Source organism: Microtus oregoni, unplaced genomic scaffold (genome assembly GCF_018167655.1).
Source record: "Microtus oregoni isolate MIOR12 unplaced genomic scaffold, Mior012 000015F_ref0000493, whole genome shotgun sequence".
Classification (NCBI taxonomy): Eukaryota; Metazoa; Chordata; class Mammalia; order Rodentia; family Cricetidae; genus Microtus; species Microtus oregoni.
In genome coordinates, this window is record NW_024543074.1 from 42694777 (window position 1) to 42715977 (window position 21201).

At 45.5% G+C, this 21201-nt stretch overlaps 1 protein-coding gene across 2 annotated transcripts in view; it reads left to right on the forward strand.

The window, feature by feature from the left end:
• Glra1 (glycine receptor alpha 1) overlaps positions 1–21201 on the forward strand; it is an 85650-nt gene that overhangs the window by 38995 nt on the left and 25454 nt on the right. For both annotated transcript variants that reach the window (XM_041665020.1, XM_041665021.1), the window contains exon 3: positions 707–774. In XM_041665020.1, coding sequence (XP_041520954.1) covers positions 707–774 — 68 coding nt within the window. The remainder of the gene's footprint in view (positions 1–706; positions 775–21201) is intronic.

The following is a 21201-nucleotide window of genomic DNA, read 5'->3' on the forward strand; positions in this document are numbered from 1 at the left end:
CCCCCCCAGAAACAAGTACCAAGGCAGTGGCATTCCTTCCCTTCCCTTCTTTTCTGGACATGGCAAAGCTAAAGAAAAAAAAATTGTCCACAAAGTATTTGCATGGGGGGGGGGGCCTTTTTTAAATTGATTTTTATTGAGCTCTACCTTTTCCTCTGCCTCTCTCCTCCCCTTCAACCCTCTCCCGAGGTCCCCATGCCCCCAATTTACTCAGAAGATCTTGCCTTTTCCTACTTCCCGTCCACAAAGTATTTAACAAAGGCTTGTGGACTGTCCATCAGGCTCCCTCCAGATCCCTCACCTGCTAATTCCCATCATTGCCCCTTCATTCTCAGTTCACAAGTTCAAGGCAAAGAACTTGCTGTTCCTTGCGATTCCTGAGATGGCCTCCAAATGTTGTAGCCATAAATATATCTCAGACACAAATTAGAAGGCACCGATGGGGCCTGGGGAAGGGCTTTCAGCCATATGGCAGGATGATGAATCACCCTTTGTTAATGAATGTGCAGCTTGGCTCAGCCTCCTGTGAGGTGTACCTGCCCCTTACCTGGAAGCTGGGGAGTCTAGTCTGGCAGAGATGCTAAATGCCAGCTGGGGGGCCCAGGCACTTAGGGGAGGGGCAGATAACAAGCAGGGGGCTCCTTGGCACTGTGGGGAGGTCTACCCTTGAAGCCAGTTTCTCTGCAGCCTGTCTCTTGATTGGCAGGTCCCCCTGTGAACGTGAGCTGCAACATCTTCATCAACAGCTTCGGCTCCATTGCTGAGACAACCATGGTGAGTACGTTATGGCATCCGCTGTCTCTGCGGTAGGTGTCTCTGTCCTGGGGAGGCTGCTCCTCCACACTGAGTTTCCCCCAAGAAAGCACAGAATTGGGTGTTTTTGTTGAGTCTCCTGTAGGTTTGAATTGTTGTGTTTTTTTTTTTTTTTCTGTCCAATTCAATGCTTTGGGTTAAGGTTTAACATCTGAAGAGGTCTAAATGGCTAACAAAGTTAGCACAGGACAAACCTTCCTAATTATAAGAGCAAAATCATAGAATGTAATAGGGGATAATTATGATTAAAGTCCATCGTATCTGTGAGTAAGACAATGTCACAATGGAGGCTATGTATGGTGGAGCATGTCTACAATCCTAGGCTCACGGGGCAAAGGCAGGAGGATCTCTATGAATTTGAGTCTATAGTGTGAGTTCCAGGCTACCCACACCCTGTCTCAAAATAACAGCAACAAAAATTACACAAAGTATTTTAAAAAATTAAGCAACAAGGGCTGGAGAGATGGCTCAGTGGTTAAGAGCATTGCCTGCTCTTCCAAAGGTCCTGAGTTCAATTCCCGGCAACCACATGGTGGCTCACAACCATCTGTAATGGGGTCTGGTGCCCTTTCTGGCCTGTAGACATACACACAGACAGAATATTGTATACATAATAAATAAACAAATATTTTTTTAAAAAGTTAAACAACAAGGCTGAGGAGGTGGATCGGTCAGTGAAGAAGACCAGAGTTTAATCCCCCAGAATCTACTTTTAAAAAAAAAAAAAAAAAAAAAAAAAACAGTGTTGCGGCATGAACTTCTAACCCCAGCACTGGCAAGGGTGAGGTGGAGACAGGAAGGTCCCTGGGACTGACGGCAAACCTGACTAGCCTAAGGGGGAGCCCCAGGTTCCTGCGAAAGGCTGTCTAAAGAATAAAATGGATGGCATCTAAGGAACAACACCAGGGTTAACTCTGGCCTACACATATACACCCACAAGAACATGCACACACATACACACAATCACATGTATACATGCACACACGTACACACACATCAAACAACAGGGTAAGTGTGTCTAGATTAAAAGATAATATGCTTGGCTGTGGAAGTGCACACCCGTAATGACAGCAGGCTGTGATCCTCAAGAAGCTGAGGCAGGGGGATAATGACTTAAAGGCCAGTCTGGCCTACATAATAAGACCCAGTCTCAAAAATAAATCAATGAAAGGGAAAACCTGCTAATGGCTTTCAAACCTACCCAGAGAATGGAGGAACACGCTGGTTGTAGATGCTGAAAGGGTGCGCTGGACCAACTGGGTTATTTGTTCTCTGTTGAATATGCTTCTAAGATTCTATAGTAAAAAGCTTTAAATAAAGCAATTGCTCTGGGGGGCACAAGGCAAAGATTGGTGAATGTTAATAGTGGTCATCTCTGACTCATAGACTCACGGGTAATTTTATTTTATCTTATTCTATCAGCAAGGCTCCATCTTTCACATCTCTGTGAGAAGTAGATATGACATTAGGAATTCCAAACGTATGAAACGACAGTTTGAAAGTGTCTCTTAATCACTCAGAACAACACACTAAACCACTTCTGCTCACAGTGAACAGAGTAAGATTCAGCTCCCCCAACATTCAGACCTCGTGTCCCCAACACACCGCAACCTCACGTCCCCAACACACCGCCACCTTGTGTCCCCAACACACCGCCACCTCATGTCCCCAACACACCACCACCTCATGTCCCCAACACACCGCCATCCACCTCTGCATCTTCTCTGCCAAAGTTTCTTAAATTTTTTTCTATGTAGAACCCCTTTGTATCCAATAAATTTTTTCATGATAAGTATAGAAAATAAACACACAAATTAAATATTTACTGTTAATCATATGGAAATTCATCTTAAGATAATTATTTAATATGTATGCAATTTTGTCATTTATTAAAGACAAAAAATGTTGCTGGGCGGTGTGGCACACACCTTTAATCCCAGCACCCAGGAGGCAGAGGCAGGCAGATCTCTGTGAGTCTAAGACCAACCTGGTCTACAAGAGCTAGTTCCAGGACAGTCTCCAAAGCTACAGAGAAACCCTGTCTTGAAAAACCAAAAAAAAAAAAAGACAAAAATGTTTATACTGAAGCAAAAAATAAATTTAGCTTGCTTTTACATAAATAAATTAAAATTTTGTGTATGTGCCTATGCCTCTTTATGTGGGTGTGCCTTGTGCGTGCACGCGCGCATGCGTGTGTGTGTGTGTGTGCGCGTGTGTGTGTGTGTGTGTGTGTGTGTGTGTAAAGATGTAGTGCATGTGAATGTGGGGGGTGGGGCACGGTCACGAGTATGCATCTGCAGAGACCAGAAGAGAACACTGGGTACCTTCTTCTATCTCTCTCAACCCTGTCTGCTCTATTGCCTCTCAAGGGTCACTCACTAAACAGGAAGTCTGCCATTTGGGGTAGAGGCTGGCTAGCCAGAAAACTCCTGGAATCTTCATGTCTTTGCCCCTTCAGTGCTAGGGATGCAAACGCTCATATTCTTGCTTAGCTTTAAAGGAAAAAGAACAGAATCTTACTGTGTATCTCTAACTGGCCTGGGTGTAGTATGTAGTCAAGGATGGCCTTGAACTCACAGAGATCTGCACACTTTTGTCTTTGCGTGCTGGGATTAAAGGTGCACACCACCACACCAGCCTTTCATACTCAGCTTTTTATTTAAACGCTGGGCTTTCGAACTTAGGTCCTCATGCTTGCACAGGAATCGTTCTTTCCCAGTCTCCAAAATTTAATCCTGACCAGAGAGTTGATGCCGTAAGACACAAGACACTGTCAGCATTTTCCAGGGTTGGCCAACACTGTACCTGTTCAGAACCATCAGGGCCAAAAGCCTCATATACATCACGTCAATGCACAGTACAAAAATAGCAGGTGTGTGTTTAAGACATTTTCAGAAATTGTTGGAAATCCTGCCCTAATCCCAAACCAAAACACATTCAGTTGTTTCTTGTTTTTTAATGAAACTCGAGTCAGCAGTCTAAGCAGCATTTGCAAACTCAAACCTTCCAACAGAGTGCAACACAAAGCCACTGATTAGAAATACGCGTGCTCAAAACTAAGACTGTCTTCATTCTCTACGATTACACCATGACTGCCTGCAGGAGCAGAAAACTTCCTATGTTTCTTGGGCTAAAGATACAACTTAATTAGCACAGGGCCTACCTAGCATATAGAATGCCCTGGATTCGCTCCCCTAGTACCACATACACTGTGTGTGCTAGCCCATGTCTCTAATCTCAGAACCCAGAAGATGGAGGCAGGAGGATCGGAAATTCAAGGTCATTCTTGGCTCCAAAGAAAGTTCAAAGCCAGCCAAGCACCCCAGGGAGGCCCTCATTTGGAGTCTCAGGTCTGTACTCTGGTACAGTTCACAGTCACACGTTTTGCCGCCCCAGTCTCTCTGTTTGTCCCTCCCAGGACTGTACTAGAAGTACATGGCTGGTTGAATTTTTGTCTTGTTTCCCGAAGAGCCCAACCTCAGCAGCCAGCCCAGCAGTGCAGCTGCAGAAACTCGATCATTCTGTTAAATAAAGAAGCCTGAGCAGATGCCTGGCTCCCCAAGCCCAGCTGCTGCTTGGTCCTCAACATTTACAAACACTGGGCCTGCTCCTCCAAACAGGTCCTTGACTTGCAAACTCGCCGAACTCTTTCTTCATGGGGCAAAGGGACCAAAATCTGTCCTTTGGCAAAGAAACTTGTCTTGACAGGGTCAAAGTATGGTGTGCATTCAAAAGACGGCTGAGCTGGGGAGAATCTGGCTCAGTAGGTAAAAGTGTTTACCACACAAACATAAGGATCTGAGCTCAGTCCCCCAAAGCCCACGTAAAACGCTGGGCATATTAGCATCTACATCTCAGTGCAAAGGAGGTGGGGACAAGCAGGTCCCTGGAGCTCACTGGCAGCCAGCGGGGCTTACTCAGTGAGCCCTGGTAGCGGGATGCAGGGGGGAAGGGGGAGCTATAGATTGCAAATGAGGAACAATACCTGAGGTTAACCTACAACCTCTACATATGCAGATTAGTTGGTTGATTAATTAAACAAATCAGGGGCTGGACCACCTGCTTATGGAAATGAGCAAGCTCTGTAGGAAAAAATCCAATCACATTCACATACACAAATAAATATCTAGAAAGAAAGAAAGAAATACAAAAAGTGGGAACCCGACCATACACACCAAGCTCGGGGTCTTCCAACCACAAAGGTTCATTTCTCTCTCATCCAGAGGCTGCTGGGAAGCAGAGGGCTCTCCAGGGCTCCAGTCCTCAGGTACCAGTTCAGCACTCTGTTTCCATATCAACACCTGTAGCCAGGGAGATGGGATGCGTTGCAAGGCTGAGCACGGTTGTATTCCTCAGCAAAACGTCACCAAGTAGGCTGCCCAAACATTGGCAATTGACTTTGTCTCAATTCTGGAGACTAGAGTCCAAGGTCAAGGTGCTACCAGGGTTGGTTACCAGTGAGACAGGCTTCCTGGATTGTGGACAGAGCTCTCTTCTATGGCATCCTCTCAGGCCTTCTTCCCTTTGCAGAGGGAGGCGGGGAGGGAGGGAATAAAAAGAAGGGACCCAGTGTCTCTCCTTCTCTTTTAGAAGACTTTATTACATTATTTATTTAGTGAATGTGCGTGTGTGTGTGTGTGTGTGTGAGAGAGAGAGAGAGAGAGACAGAGACAGAGACAGAGACAGAAAGACAGAGAGAGAGAAAGAGAGAGAGAGACAGAGACAGACAGACAGAGCATTCACACCACATTGTGCACGTACCAATCAAAGGACATTTTTCCAGATTGGATTCTCCCCTTCCACGTCTTTATGGGTTCAGGAATTGAACACAGGTCATCAGGCTTATGCAGACTTGATGAGCTGTCTTTCCAGCCCCTGCCTTGTTCTTCTAGGACAGTCTCTCACTGACCCTGGAGTTCACCAATTCTGCTAGACTGGCAAGCCAGCAAACCCCAGGAATCCTCCTGTCTCCGCCCCCCAGCACTGAGGTTGCAGATGCATGTTGCCCCACCTGGCTTTTTTTGTGGGTGCTTAAGACCCTGTCCTTAGGCAGCAAGCACCTTCTCCACTGGGCCATTTCTCCAACCCTAGGGTGCACTTTTTGAAAGTATTTTTGAGAAATATGATTGTCCATTCCTCTTCTAGAGAAGCCTCCATCACCAATCTCACCCACGGTGGTGATCATTTCTCTTCATCCTTCAACCAGGATATGATCAAGCTTTTTATCATCACCAAATATGATTTTCAAAATGCCACTTCATTGTCACTTTTAATTTGCACTCTCAATTCTTCGCAAATGTGAGCTGCATTGAGTATATTGATTGGGCATTTTGAATAATATACAGAGGTGAGTGTGTGTGTGTGTGTGTGTGTGTGTGTGTGTGTGTGTTCACGCATACATACCCAGCGATCAGAGGAAGACATTGGACATCCTCCTTTAATACTCTCTGCCTTATTCTTTTGAGACAAGGTCTCTCACTGAACCTGGAGCTCACCGTCTTTACCAGGCTGACTGGTAAACTCCGGGGATGCTCCTGTTCCACCTGCAGCGGCGCTGGGGTTACAGGAATGCGTGGCCACGTGTGGCTTCTTATGGGAGTGCTGAGGACTCAAAATCGGGTCCTCACACTGGTGCAGCATCAAGTGACTTAGATTTCTTTTTCTTTTTCATCTGTAACTCTGTAATCAATTTTATTTTCCTGTGAAGTATTTATTTCTTGATTGCTTAACTCTTTCTCTGGTGCAAGTACTTCAACACATTTGGTACTTGTTTTGTTTTGTGGATTTTGTTTTGTTTTGTAGGGTTTTTGTTTTGTTTTGTTTTTAAGATGGGTCCCATGTATCCTAGGCTGCCCTCTTATTCTTTTTTATAGCTTGGATGACCTTTTATGCTCCTGATCCCCCTGCCTCCATCTCAAAAGTGCTAGGATTACAGGCATAGGCCACCATAACTTGTTCCAACACCATTTTTTTCCTAACACAACTTTTTAAAATATTTATTTATTTATTCATTATGGATACAATATTCTGTCTGTGTGTATGTCTGCAGGCCAGAAGAGGGCACCAGACCTCATTACAGATGGTTGTGAACCACCATGTGGTTGCCGGGAATTGAACTCAGTACCTTTGAAAGAGCAGGCAATGCTCTTAAACCACTGAGCCATCTCTCCAGCCAGCCCTTCCTAACACAATTTTTAAAGTAGTCACTGTTTTGTTTGATTTGGGTTTAGGTTTTGACATAGGGTCTCACTATGCAGCCATGACTGGCCTGGAACTCGCTATGTAGACCAGTCTGTCTTTGAACTCACAGAGATCCCCCTGCCTCTGATTTCCCCAGTGCTGGGATTAAAGGTGTGCACCACCACATCCAGCAAAGTCTCTTTCCACTAGTTTGAAATACTGTCTTTCTCAGAAATTGAATTCTATCTATACAATTCCTAGCCACAAATCTTCATCCATTTCCTTCTCCTGAACCTACCAATAACACATCTGAGATCACTGTAAAACCCTGCACTTGTGTCTGGCAGAGTCCTCTAACAAGGTCTTCTTGACCCAACTAGCCATTTTTACTTCTATATACACTGTATTTTTTATCAGTTCATTCTTTACGATAGTGCAAAGGATACAGATACAAATGTCTAGGAAAAGGATTTAAAGTGGGGGGAGGGTCAGGGTTCACAAGGTGACAAAAGAGGGCAAAGTATAAAGTCAGGTGTAACAGCGTAAACGAATGCAGACAGATTGTAAAAATATATATACAGCTTTAATAGACTTACAGAACCACCATTCCTCGGAGACCAGGAAAGCAGAAGCAGCGGCTGGGAGCACGCTCGCCAAATTTATAGGCAAACATTAGCCCGAGGCAAACACACCCCCTAAGGGGCGGGACTTATCCCTACAGTCAGGTGGGAAATACAGGTTGGAGGCAAGACCTCTAGAGTGTCTGAGAGGTTCTGTAGAGTGGATGGGTCCTCCAGTGCCTTTAGTCTCTAGGGCACTTTGTCAATCAGGGAGAGTTAGAGGAAGACGAAGGTCTATGTGATTCCAGGGCATTCCGGCTTTTCCATATTGGAGGATGGGGAGAAACAGTCTGTGGGGAGATGGCTCTGGGAAATTCTGCAGGCCTCATAGCTCTCTAAGTCCCTCCAGCATCGTGTGGATACGGGCCTTGATATTCACGGAGGCCTTGGTGGGGCTGTTGCTGAGTTCTGTGAGAAGAGAACTCTTTCAGTCAATGAACCTGAGAGCTTCAGTAGTGTCGACACCAGGAAAAAAAATATCCCCAGGCCACATAGAAGTGTGAAGTATCTGGGACCACTGCGTCAACACAGAAATTACAGTCCAAATTCATCCGCATCTATAATTCCGAGTGCTCAGTTTCCTGGAGTTGCTCGCTGACATTCCTCAGTTGAAGGTATAAAAACACCTGCTCATATATCTGTCTCCATGTTCCAGCACCTTCTGCAAGTCTCACTACAGCACATCACTGATAAAGGCCTCATACCCCAGCACTTTCTCCCTCACAATACCCAAGGCCCCCATTTGAGGGTGTCACCATGATGGGCTTCACTCTGCATTATTCTGGTGTGTGTGTGTGTGTGTGTGTGTGTGTGTGTGTGTGTGTGTGTGTGTTTGTGTGTGTGTGTGAAGGTTATTGCTGCACATTGATTGTATAAATTATTGGGTTTCACTGTGATATCGTTCAACACTCACACAGCGTGCTTTCGTGGAGTCCACACTTCATCCCAGGGGACTCCAATCAACATTTTGAAGCCTATAAAAATCTCTTCCAGCTCTAACTAGGATGACATCGAGTTCATGGGAATTCACATGGAAACAATTGACATCTTTCCAATATTTTCAAAACATGGTGCATCCTTTGTATTTATAGAGGTGCTCAATACTCCACTGATAACAAAGAGATAGCAGAGGACATTCGATTCGGCAACAGGCAGAAAATGAGGCTTTGGGCAATCTTGGAAGCATTTTCTCATAATTGCCCTCAGTCTACCACGGAAGAGGACCGTAGGCCAGGAGTTTGGGACAGCCCAGAGTATAACTCTCCATCAGAGAGGGAGAGTTGACACAGCAATATAATTCTAAAGAAACTGGAGTGGAGAGACCAGACTGTCAGCTATTCCCATTTACAATGTAGCTTGCTTGTGTGCTCACAAAGGCAGCGGGTCTTGTTCACATGCTCACAAAGGGACTCCCTTGCCACCACTGCCCACACGGTAGGACGCCAAAAAAAAAAAACAGTTCTAAAATGCATCATGCCTGACCACCCAGTATCCCTTTTCCAGTGACAAGGAAGGATGACTCAGTGGTGAAAAGCACTGGCTGCTCTTCCAGAGGACGCAGGTTCAATTCTGAATATCCACATGACAGCTCACAACTGCCTGCAACTCCACCTCTAGGGAATCATAAGCCTTTTTCTGGCCTCTGTGGACACCAGGCTCACACGTGATGCACATGAACTCATGCAAGCACATGCATATACACAGAAATATAAATAAATAAAATTTTAAAATAAAGTAGATAAGATGCTGGCTGTGCAAGCATGCTGACTTGAGTTCCAATCCCCAGCATCCACATAAAAAGATGGGCACAACTCACTTATAATCCCAATGCTGTGTAGGTGGGCACAGGAGGATCCCTGGGAGTTGTTGACCAGATAGTTGGGAAGCTCTGGATCCCAGTGGAGACACTGTCTCAAAAAAATAAGGTAGAGAGCAACCAAGAAAGAAACTAGATGCCAACCTCATGTCTCCCCATGTGTGGGTTCGCAGGTATACATGTACAAACAAGCACACGTGGGCACATGTACACACATATATTCATTGCAAACATATGTAAGTCAGTTTCCACTGGGACATGAAGACCCTGACCCTCAGATGGTGCAGCATCATTAACTGCTAAATCCCTGCTCCACAACCTTCCTTTTCTTCTACTACAGGATTATCCCAACATGTCTACAAAATCATCCTGTAAAGGAGATGCATATGGGTTCTACTTATGAAATTAAAACACGTTCCTAAGGGGTTGGGAGTGTAGCTCGGTTTGTAGAGGGTTTCCCTGGCCTGCGTGAAACCTTGGATTCAATCCCCTGCACCACAGAAACTCAGACACATGGTGTGCTCAGCCAGCACTCTGGAGGTGGAGGCAGGAAGATCAATAATTCAGGGTCATCCTCAGCTATGTAGTGAGTTTGAGGCCAGCCTGGACTACAGGAGACCCTGTCTCAAGAAAACAAATTCCTGTTTACAAACACTGAGAGTACCCCCAGGTGGCTATGGCTGAGGCCAGGCCTCACTGATCTGTTCATATGCATCTCGGTTATTAGTCTGACTCTCAGAGAGTGGCCTTCTTTTCTACTCTGAACATATCATCAGAATCTATGCTTAGTCTAATGGGGATTCTATGGTACTTGATGCTTCTTTTCTACTGTCTTATGTGACTTTTTTGAGACAGAGCCCTACCAGGTCGGCAATAGAGTTGTAAGATATGTATGAAGACCAGGTTTGTCTTACACTCACAGAGATCCACCTACCTCTGCCTCCCGAGTGCTGGGATTAAAAGCATGAGCCACCATATCCAGCTTTGTCTGACATGTTGACAGTCTTTGCTATTGTAGCCCAGAAGGGACTTTGGAGGTTCTATCTATTTGAAGATTTTCATTTTGTTTGTTTGTTTGTTTGTTTGTTTGTTTGTGAGAGGCAGAGCACCACGGCATTCCTGTGGTGGTCAGAGGACAACATGCAAAGAAGTCAATCTTTGTCTTACACTGTGTGGGTCCTGGAATCAAATTCAAGTTGTTAGGTTTGGTGCAAGTACCCTTATTCATGGGACCATCTCATATTTGGAGAGTTTGAAAGCTTTTTTTTTTCATTTTATCATCTCTGCATTGGTGTTTTGCTTGCATGCACACCACATGAATGCCTGATTCTCTTAAAAGTGAGAAGATGTCAAATCCCGGTGACTGGAGTACTATAGGTTGGGAGCTGCCATGATGCTGCTGGGGATCAAGCCCTGGTCCTCCAGAAGGGTAGCCAGTGCTCTCACCTCCATGCCATCTCTCCACCCCCCAAAAAATGTGCATTTTATGTGCCTGCATGCCTGTCTTTGTGTGGGTCTGTGCACATGCCTGCAAGTACGGTACCTGATGAGGGTGCTGGGCACCAAACTCCGGTCCTCTGGAAGGGCAGTGTGCACTCTTAACTTCGGAGCCATGTCCCCAGCCTGCTACTTAGAGACTTCTGAGCTTCGAGGATCTGGAAGGCCTCATCTCTCCCAAGATCTGGTGAGCTCCAGCTGGTGTTCTACTAGACAGCCTTCTTGAGCCTCTCCTCCTCCCAGAATTCCCACAATGCGGATTCTGTTCACTAACTCTGTCCCGTAAGTCCCGTCATTCCCCTTTTTCTCTTTTCTTAGTTCTGGTACACTGGGTCTGTTGCTGATCCAGTCACATCTTCATCTCATTGATGGAATCTTTCAAAGCAAAGGTTGTGTCGAGTTCTTTCCTCATGACCGCTTTTTCTCTGCGGATTTCAGGTACCATCTCCCAGATACAAAGTTGTTTTCCTGAGGTGGTCACATTACCTATGTACATTCCTTCTCACATCACATTTCCCCCAAGGTCATTATTTTGCATCCCCTTTTCGGGCATTTCATTGATTTCCTTTTATTTTGTGGCAGTAACTAGAGCTTCATTGTGCTTGGTAGCATTCCTCAAGAACTGCCCTGATCCTTACTCAGGCTGTTTCTTCAGTCTCTGCACCAATATTGGAGCATCTTGTGGGACAGCCGTATCTTCCAGCTCTGTGGAAAAGGTTGTGTAGAGACTTTGTCCCACAGAAGGTACTGGGCTTCGGTTGTCTAGGCTTTAGTTCTGGATCACCTCACTAATATGATTCCTTCAAGAGTAACTCAACTGAGGCTCACTTGATGAAGTGTCTCAAGCTCTGGCTTCCAGCTCCAGCACCCCATAAACCAGATATGGTGGTACCCCAGCGCTCAGGTGGGGGCAGAAGACCAACAGTCCATGGTTATTCTCAGCTACACAACCAGTTGAAGTCAAGCCTGAGCTACATTATTTTGTCCCAAAACAACACAAATAGCTGAGATTAGTGAGTTCTTCAGGGGCCTGGGTTCCTCATGATTGGGGCATTGCTGTGGAGCTCTGTTAGGGAGGGGAACAGCTAGCTGAGTCAGACCTCAGAGCTTGGATACACAGGTTTCACAGTCTTGGGATGGTGTTAGTGCTGGACTGGACCACTTGTCCATTGGAAAGCACAGCACCATATAGGCTTGGATTCCAGGGTCACAGTTATCCTCTTGGGCCTGGTGGGCATCATCTGTGTGAGCGTGGCAGAATGCTGGTGGAGCCCTGGGAGTGGAGAGATGCTGCTGAGGTGGAGGGCACACCGAAGTAGTGACCCCAGTTTCAAGATGACACTGGAGCATAACAGCTCAAGCCTAAGGGAGTATAGCAGACGCTATACTCCATGGGACTCCAGTAGTTCCCTAAACCAGCCTCAAAGCTGAGGACTGTGGGATTTCCCTGTGGCTAGGAGCTGTTTCTAGGGATCTGCCGACCATTGCCTGACACCCTGGCTTCCTCCTGGCTCCAAGCTAATCCTGGCTGGGAAGCCAAGGTCACGGACCAGGGCATTGTTGCCTCTCTAGACTGTCATCCTGAGTTTCCTTAGCTCTCAAGACTCTAATCTCTCACCCTGCTTAATTCCAGGGTTCCTCCTTACAAAAACAAATGTGTCTTGGTCCTTCTTCATGGAAGAGAAGAATGCTGGGTACTTTTATTCTGCCTTTGGGGGATGATCAGTGGCACCCACATGGGTGCTCACTGATGTGAGTGCCTGTGAAGTCCAGTGGTCAACACAGGTGACCAGACACCAGGAACCATCCTCTATTGCGCTCCACTACTTTTCTTCCTTCCTTCCTTCCTTCCTTTCTTTTTTTTTTTTTTTTTTTTTGAGACAGGATCTCTCACTGACCCTATAACTTACCCTTAGAATTAGCGTTGCTGGTCAGCGAGTCCCCAGAATCTTTCTGTCTCTACCCCACCAGTCTTAAGGCTGTAGATATATACCGCAGTGTCTGGCTTTTACATGGATGCCGGGGATCCAAATTCAAGTCTTCATGCTTGTGGCACAAGTACCCTACCTACTGAGCAATCTTGGTGATTTTCTTTCCAAGAGTATCAGTGGGCCATCTCACCATCATGGGCTGTCTTTCAAGGTTAACAACCCTTCAACAGCCAGTACAAATCCCATATCATCAACCCGTATTGTCAATCTCCCAAGTCAGAGTCCTCCTGACAGTGACTATGTGCACGGTGACCCAGAATATGGCACAGCTCAGTGGGGTCCTGATAGACCCTGTCTACTCTACTCCCTCCTCCATGTCTGACAGAGAATTAAAAAAAAATTAATATCCATTTCATATTGAGTAACATTTTAAAATATTGAACAGAATGTTTAATATTTAAATAGCAAATATTTAATTTTAAAACACTTTTAAATGGTTTTAATATAATAATCAATATTGAAAATATATTTGAGATAAAGTAGATGGAACTTTTTTGTTTGAAAAAATATTTTGGAGCCAGCCGGTGGTGGTACATGGCTTTAATTCCAGCACTTGGGAGGCAAAAGCAGGTGGATCTCTGTAAATGGGAGGTCAGCCTGGTCTACAGGGTAAGTTTTAGGAATAGCCAGGGCTACAAAGAGAAACTTTGTTTCAAAAAAAAATTAAAAAATGTTTTTGAGACAAGTCTTACCATGTAGCCCAAATGCCGAGTTTAAAAGTGTGTGCCACCACGCCTGGCAGTTTTACTTTTATGAAAAAGAAATCAAAATACGTTATACATTTATCAAAACAGTGTGGAACCGGAAGCCAGAGTCTTGGGCCCCATACATACAGCCTAGTGCTTAGCAACTCTGTGGCGTCAGGTAAGAACCTGACCTCAAGACGGTGAGATGGCTCAAGGTACCTGCAGACGGGCCTGACAGCCTGAGGTCATCCTCCTGAACTCATGTGGTAGAAAGAGAGAACCAACTCCCAAGTTGTTCTCTGGCATCCACATGTGTGCTGTGGCACACACATGCTCACACACACACACACAAATAAAAAAATAGGTAAGGGCTTGACCTCTGCTTTAATTCGGTGAATCTGATTCCTCCCTGTGCCTGGATGATAAAAAGTTTAGAGACACAATTCATCTAAAGTTCTAACAAATATTCAACATCCAATCAAAGGAGATGCTGTCAGTATTTATATACGATTTTTGAAGTCATACTGGGATTTCTTGATGCCATGAAGACACGCAAGGATCCTTACTTCCTTATCCAAACCTCCCACTGGCTTTTGACAGCAAAGATAACTCTGAGTATGTGACATCCACCTGGGAAGGCGCCCAGCAGTGTGGTGTCCTAGAGGAGACTGAGGTTCGACAGGGCATCTGGCGTGGGGACAGCACTAGGCCCAACAGTGAGATGTGCCTCTAACACTCTTGAATGGAAACGAGCAAGAAGGTTGGGGGACACCGTGAAAAGATGAGGCACCCACCATCCCTGGACTTGGGAAAGGCACACAGTGGGCCAGGTTCTTCAGCCAGATCAGAAAGTGAGCTCTGAGAGAACCGGGACAGGAAGTTTCCTGACCTTTGCCTTCTGTGTCACTTTTCTGCCATACCAGATGGCCCTGAGGGTTCGTGAACTCAGAGAGAACCCGGTTAAAGGCTTGGATGGCACTAGTTTCCTGGGTTCAGATCCCAGCTTTGTCCTGATTGGAACCAAGTGAGACAACTTCCAAAGCCACACAACACAACAAAGGAAAAGAAGTGAGGTGTAAGTCACATGACCATGTGACCTGGTTACTTTCTCATTGCTATGATACAACACTCGACAGAAGCAACTTAAGGGACAAAGGGGCCATTCTGGTTCACACATCAAGTCTGCTATAGTGGGGAAATCAAGGCAGAAAGAGCTTGAAGCACCTAGACACAATACAGCCACAGTCAAGAAGCAGAAAGGGGCTGCAGAGATGGCTCTGTGGTTAAGAGAACTGACTGGGCCTGCAGAGGACCCAGGCTCAGTTCTCAGCACCCACATGGCAGTTCACAACCACCTGTAACTCCAGTTCCGGGGGATCGGGTGTCCTCTCCTGGACTCCATGGACACTATACACATGGTGCATATACAGATACATGGGCCCATACACATACACATAAAAAATAAATCATTTTAGGCAGAAGAAGCCAATAGCAGTGCCCTATTCCTTTTCTCCACTTATACAGTCCAGAATGCTCTCTCCAGAGAATGGTGCCACTCACGGTGGGCAGGCCTTCCCAACCCAAATAACACAATCAAGATGATACCCCACAAGCATGTCCAGAGGCCCCTCTCTCACATGAGTCTAGATTCTGTCCACATAACAATTAACATTAACCATCATATCATGTAAGCCTTGCCTTAGTCATGGAATTGCTTGGCATCCTGGGAAATCTGCTAGCTTCCCTGGACCGTGTCTATGTGTAATATGTAGTTGAGACTGAAGTCTCCACAGCTCTTTCTAGCAGTAACACGTGTGTAAATGATAGCAATGATTTTTTTTCTTTTCCTTTTCTTTCTTTCTTTTTTTTTTTTTTTTTGTTGTTGTTTTGTTGTTTTTCAAGAGAGGGTTTCTCTGTGTAGCTCTGGAGCCTGTCTTGGCATTCACTCTGTAGACCAGGCTGACCTCAAACTCACAGAGATCCAACTGCCTCTGCCTCCCGAGTGCTGGGATTCAACGTGTGTGCCACCAGCGCCCACCTAGTGGCGATGAGTTTTAAAGATCTCCAGGCACTCGAGAGGTCGCTCAGTGGTTAACAGCGCTTGCTTCCCAGACCACGGCTGTCTCTTCATTCTGTTGGCGGTTCTCTTTGCTGTGCAGAAACCCTTTCCGTTTAACAGTTTGTCGGTTGCTGCTTTTGCTTCCTGAGCTTTTGGAGTTGTCCAAGAAACCACAGCCCATGCCACCATCTCAACAGAGCTCCCCAAGACTTTTCTTGAGTACTTTCAAAGTTTCAGGGTCTACATTAAGGCCTCTTATCTATTTTGAGCTAATTTGTCTGATCAGGGTGAGAGATGGACAATGAACTTTGAGTCTTCTACATCTGGATGCCCTGCTTTTCCCAGCACTGTTTGTCGATGAAGCTGTCTTTTCTCCAGTGTCTGTTTTTGGCACCTTCGAAGGCAGTTGGCTGAAGATGCTGAGCTTATTTCGGGCACTGTGTTCTACCTCACCGATCTAAGCATCTGTTCCTGTGCCAGTATAGCACCATCTTTAACTATTGCTCAGCGGGGTGTCCTGAAACCAGGTACCATGACTCTCCAGCTTTATCCTTTCCACTCGAGATTGTTTGGGCCTTTGTGCTTCTGTAGAAATCTTAGGATTTTTTTTTTTTTTTAGTTCTGTGAAGCATGTCTCTGTTGTTCAAGTGAAGGTTACATTGCCTCTGTGAATGTTTTGTGTGGTAGGAGTCTTTCGACAAAAGGTCCTTTCGATCTGTGAACATGGGAGGCCCTCCCACCTTTCAGTATCCTCCAACCGGTTAGTTTGTTTTGTTTTGTTTTGTTTTGTTTTGAGTTGTGTAATTTCCACTGAAGTGTTCTTTCACATCCTTAGTTAGGTTCATTCCTGGAACTGCAGTGGGGGCAGGTGTTATATTTGAGACAGGGTCTCATGTAACCCAGACTGTCTTCAAACTCTCTATATAGTAAAAGATGGCCTTAAAATTCTTTGGATTTTTAATGAATTTATTGTATGTGCGTGAGTGTTTGCCTGAGATATGTCAAGGAATCACATGCATGCAGGGCCCTAGGAGGTCCAAAGAGGGCATCAGATCCCCTGTAACTGGAGTTACAGCTGGTTACTACCCACCATGCCGGTTCCAGGAATCTCGACATGAGCAGCCAGTGTTCTAAAATGCTAAGCCCTTGCTCCAACCCCAACCCTGAATGCCTAGTCCTCCTGCCTCCATCTCCATGGTGCTGAAGTTGCAGGAGTGCCCCACCACACCTGTTTATAAGGCGCTGAAGACGGAACCTGGAGCTTCATGCACGCTAGGCAAACACTCTGCAGAGCTACTGCCCCAGCTCCCAGATTTTGTTTCGTGGCTACCGTGAATAGGATGCTGTCTTAATTTTTTTTTCCTCAGCAAATTTATTACTAGTACATAGAGAAGCTCTTGATTATATGTTGGTTTTGTACCCTGGTACTTTGTATCCTGGTACTAAATTCATTTATCACTTCCAATAACCTTTGTTGGAGTCTTTGGGTTTTTCATGTGTAGAATCATATCATCTGCAAACAGGGACAATTGGACATACTACTTCATATTCCTTGTGCTTCTTTCTCTTGTTTAATACAAGTGTGACTTGTATATCATCAGACTCCAGCCACTTCCACCCCCTCAACTCTTTTTTATCAACCATGTGATTTGAGCATACTTACCTTCTTTAACTCTTTGGGGATCCACCACCCAGCTACCAAATAAATACACGGAGTCTTTTTTTCTTACTTATGAATGACTGGCCTTAGCTTGGTTGTTTCTAGCCAGCTTTTCTAACTTAAATTATCCCATTTCTCTTCACAGACTGCCTCTGGGCTTTTTACCTTTCTTTATTCTATAGATCTATCTTTCCGTCTTACTCCATGACTGGCTGTGGGGCTTGGTAGCTGGCCCCTGGCATCCTCCTCTCCTTCTTTTCTTGTTCCTCTCTCTCTTCCCTAGATTTCTCCTCCTATTTATTCTCTCTGCCTGCCAGCCCCACCTATTTCTCTCTCCTACCTCACTATTGGCCATTCAGCCTTTTATTAGACCAATCATGTGTTTTAGACAAATAAAGTAACACAGCTTCACAGAAATAAATAACGCAACATAAAAGAATACAACACATCTTTGCATCAATAAACAAATGTCCCACAGCATAAACAAAGGTAACACACCTTGAACTAATATTCTACAACCCATGGCTTGTCCCCTGGCTTGCACATACAGATGCACTTAACACACACTGTGTTGGTTTCTTTTCCATGATAAAATAACCTGACAAGAGCAACAGAAGGGAGGAAATGTTATCTTGGCTCACAATTCCTGAGGTGTGGGGTCCATCACAGTGGGGAAGGCATGGTGGCAAAGTCAGGAAGCTGGCTGGTAATATTAGATCCAAGTGCATCATAGAAAGCAGGGAGTGAAGTCAGGCTATAAACCCTCAAAGCCCAGTGACATACTTCCTCCAGTAAGGCCCCACCTCCTAATGGCTCCATGACCTTCCCAGGTGGCACCCCTAGCTGGGGGCCAGGTGTTCAAACACATGAGCCTGTGGGGGATGTTTGTTATCCAAATGACCACACATACGCACCCATAAAGACATACAGCAATACATACACACTTTTAAAAATCGGATTGAAAAATACTTATGTCACAGAATTATTCTCAAGATTAAAAAGGAAGAAAAGAAAAAGCCAAGTTGTGTGTGGCGTGATTAGACACAACGCCTGGCTCCCGGTATGTGCTCAGAAGGGGAAGCCTTTGTTATGCTAGGTTGAGTAAGCAGCGATGCTCCTGCCTACACAGCTCTCTATGCTGGTTTTTTCCTACATGAGAGTCCTTTTTCTCCTGCTCCTGACTCTCCTCATTCTAATCTTAAACACCCTGAAGCTGTGGCCCCATTCCTCATGGCTGCTCTAAGCGTTCACTCATCACCTCTGTCGTCACGCGCTGTTGGCTCCTTTCCCGGCTAAGCAGACACCGTAAGCAGCTGCTGTCCTTATCTGGGTGCAAGAGCTGCTTTGGGAGGAAAGAGACACTGAAACAGACATCTCAGGTGCCACCTTCTCATCTAACCTTGCTGGGAACAAGCCCCTATGGTTTCCGGGCTGCATGTGATAACAGCTTGTTAGCATATCCTAAGACCACTGACACTCCAAGTTTCCTGTAGTGGATATTTGTGACCCCTGCTTGCCTTGTGTGCTGGATAATCTGAGTTCACCAAGGGCAGAAACCAAAATCTTCTGCCTCTGCTTCTGCTTCTGCCTGTCTGTATCCAACGCAGCCCAATCCATGGTAAGAGTTCATTTGAGTTTAGCAAAGGAAATCTCCGCTCTCTCCTTGAGAGCTGAAAACTAAGACTTCAAAAGGGGCACAGGGGCCTGCAGATGGATGGCTCTGCTGGCAAAGGCAAATGACACGAGACTCACAAACTGAGTTGGAGCTCCAGAACCTACATAACAGGAGAGAACCAACTCCAGTGAACTGTTTTCTGACCTCAACACCCATGCCATAGCATGTGCTCACACATACCAACACATGCACACACACACCCCAAAAGAGTAATAAAGCATTTTTTAAAGATACATGGGTCAAGTATAGTGGCATAATATATATGATAAATATTATATATCATACATATTATATATAAAATATATATCATATATTATTATAATAACCTATAATCCAGCACTCAGGAGGCTAGAGCAGGAGGATGGAGAGTTTGAGGATAGCCCGGACTACACATAAAAAGAAAAATAGGAGCATGAGTTTGCTTCCTCCATCTACCCCTTAAGGCCATGTCTCTTACTTCTGACAATAGCGAGTGGACCTCTGGTCTTCCACATCTCCTTTTCAAAAACACACCCTCGCAAACTCTGAGATCTTTCCTGCTTAAACATTTTGAGCTTCCTAGTTCTCCTCAATTCTGAATTTAAAGGAGCTCATTAGATGTTAAAATGTTAAATTAGACACCATAAGGAGGGAAAGAGGGAGAAATCCAACTCTAAGTGACAAATAGGAAGCCCTCACGTGTTTAAAGTATGGATGGAATGGATGGGTGGATAGATGATGGATGGGTGGATGGATGATGGATGGGTGGATGGATGGATGGATGGATGGGCAGATGGATGGATGGGTGAGTTAATGTCTTTCGCTGGTCTTATAAGCAAAGCAAATAATTGTCCCGTTACCAGAGATCAGAGTGTCAAGGAATCTCAAGTCTTGAAAGTGGGGTGAGTTGATGCTGAAGATAGTTGGACTGACTATACCTCTGAGTGCCCCCCCCAACTTTGGGAATTTAAACTGCCTTTGAGAGAGTGGTACCTTAAGTCCTTGGTTGAAGAATTCCATTGTTGCCTCTCTGGTTCTGAACTTGCACATGGATTCCACAAATGTCAAACACCAAGCCAGCAAAGTGTAAGGCTAAGAAGCCAAAGCAGCCCTTGACTTTCAGCCCACTGAACCACTCATTTCGATCTCTTCTGAGCTTCATTCCCAACTGTTTACCTACCCTAAAAGGAAAACTCCATGGTGGGAGCCTGTCTAAGAAATAGATTCCAGGAGGAGCCAATGGTCATGGGGAGAACTCAGGAGCCAGGGAAACTGTCAGGAACTGGAGGCCATGGGCCAAAAAAGTCAGGCATTGGGGACCCTACTGTCCCAGTCTCTGGCCCTGACTTCCATTTGTCATTTCATTATGAGATCCTATGGGATCTATTTCTTCTTTCAAATGATGCATGGTTCTCTTTGTTTGCATACATTACTTCTGCTAAAAAGAAAAAGAGTAAGACATGGATATAGGAGGGGACTATTGGGGGTAGCAGAGCTGCTGCGGGGAAAACATGAGTTCAGCATCATCCTTTCCAATTGCTGCCAACCACACCTGGGAGGAGCCACTCTCAGGGGGGAAACACTCAGATGGGAGCTCAGCAAGAAAGCCAGGGGGTACCTAGAGCATCCAGCTCCTAAAGGAAGTAGGGCTTAAGTTAAGTTCACAGAATTTGCCAGGCAACAAGGGCCAGAGCATCCAAAGCAAGAACCAACTTCCTCCATCCAAGTCATGTTTTCACTAGTGGGTTGGGTCAAGAGGATCCCAGCCCCAGATTCCCCAATCCATAAACCCTGTTCTTGGACACATCCCTCAGCCTCTCCAAGCCCATTTCTCTCCCTTGTCATAGGAATCGGGGTGTTTGTTTGCAGAGCTTTTGTGAGAATTAAACGCGTGTGGCAGTATGGAAAACATTTTAAGAAATGTCACTTCCTTTTCTTCCTCGAAGCTACATGCCCAGCCTTGACATGTCACTAGCAGGAACATCAAAAGCATGACTGGGATTTGGGGACTGGAGGCTTTTTCTACCCAACCATTCATAGTCTGTTTACTCCCAGGTGGCTCTCCCAGAACCCATCCTAACACACTCTCCGCATAAGCTCCAAAGGAAAAGGAGAGGAGGGGCTAGCTTCAGAGATGTCACCAACAATGCAAGAAAAACAAAAGCCAACATCCAGGGTTGGTGAGATTGCTCAGTGGGTAGAGGTACTTGCCACTAAGCCTGACA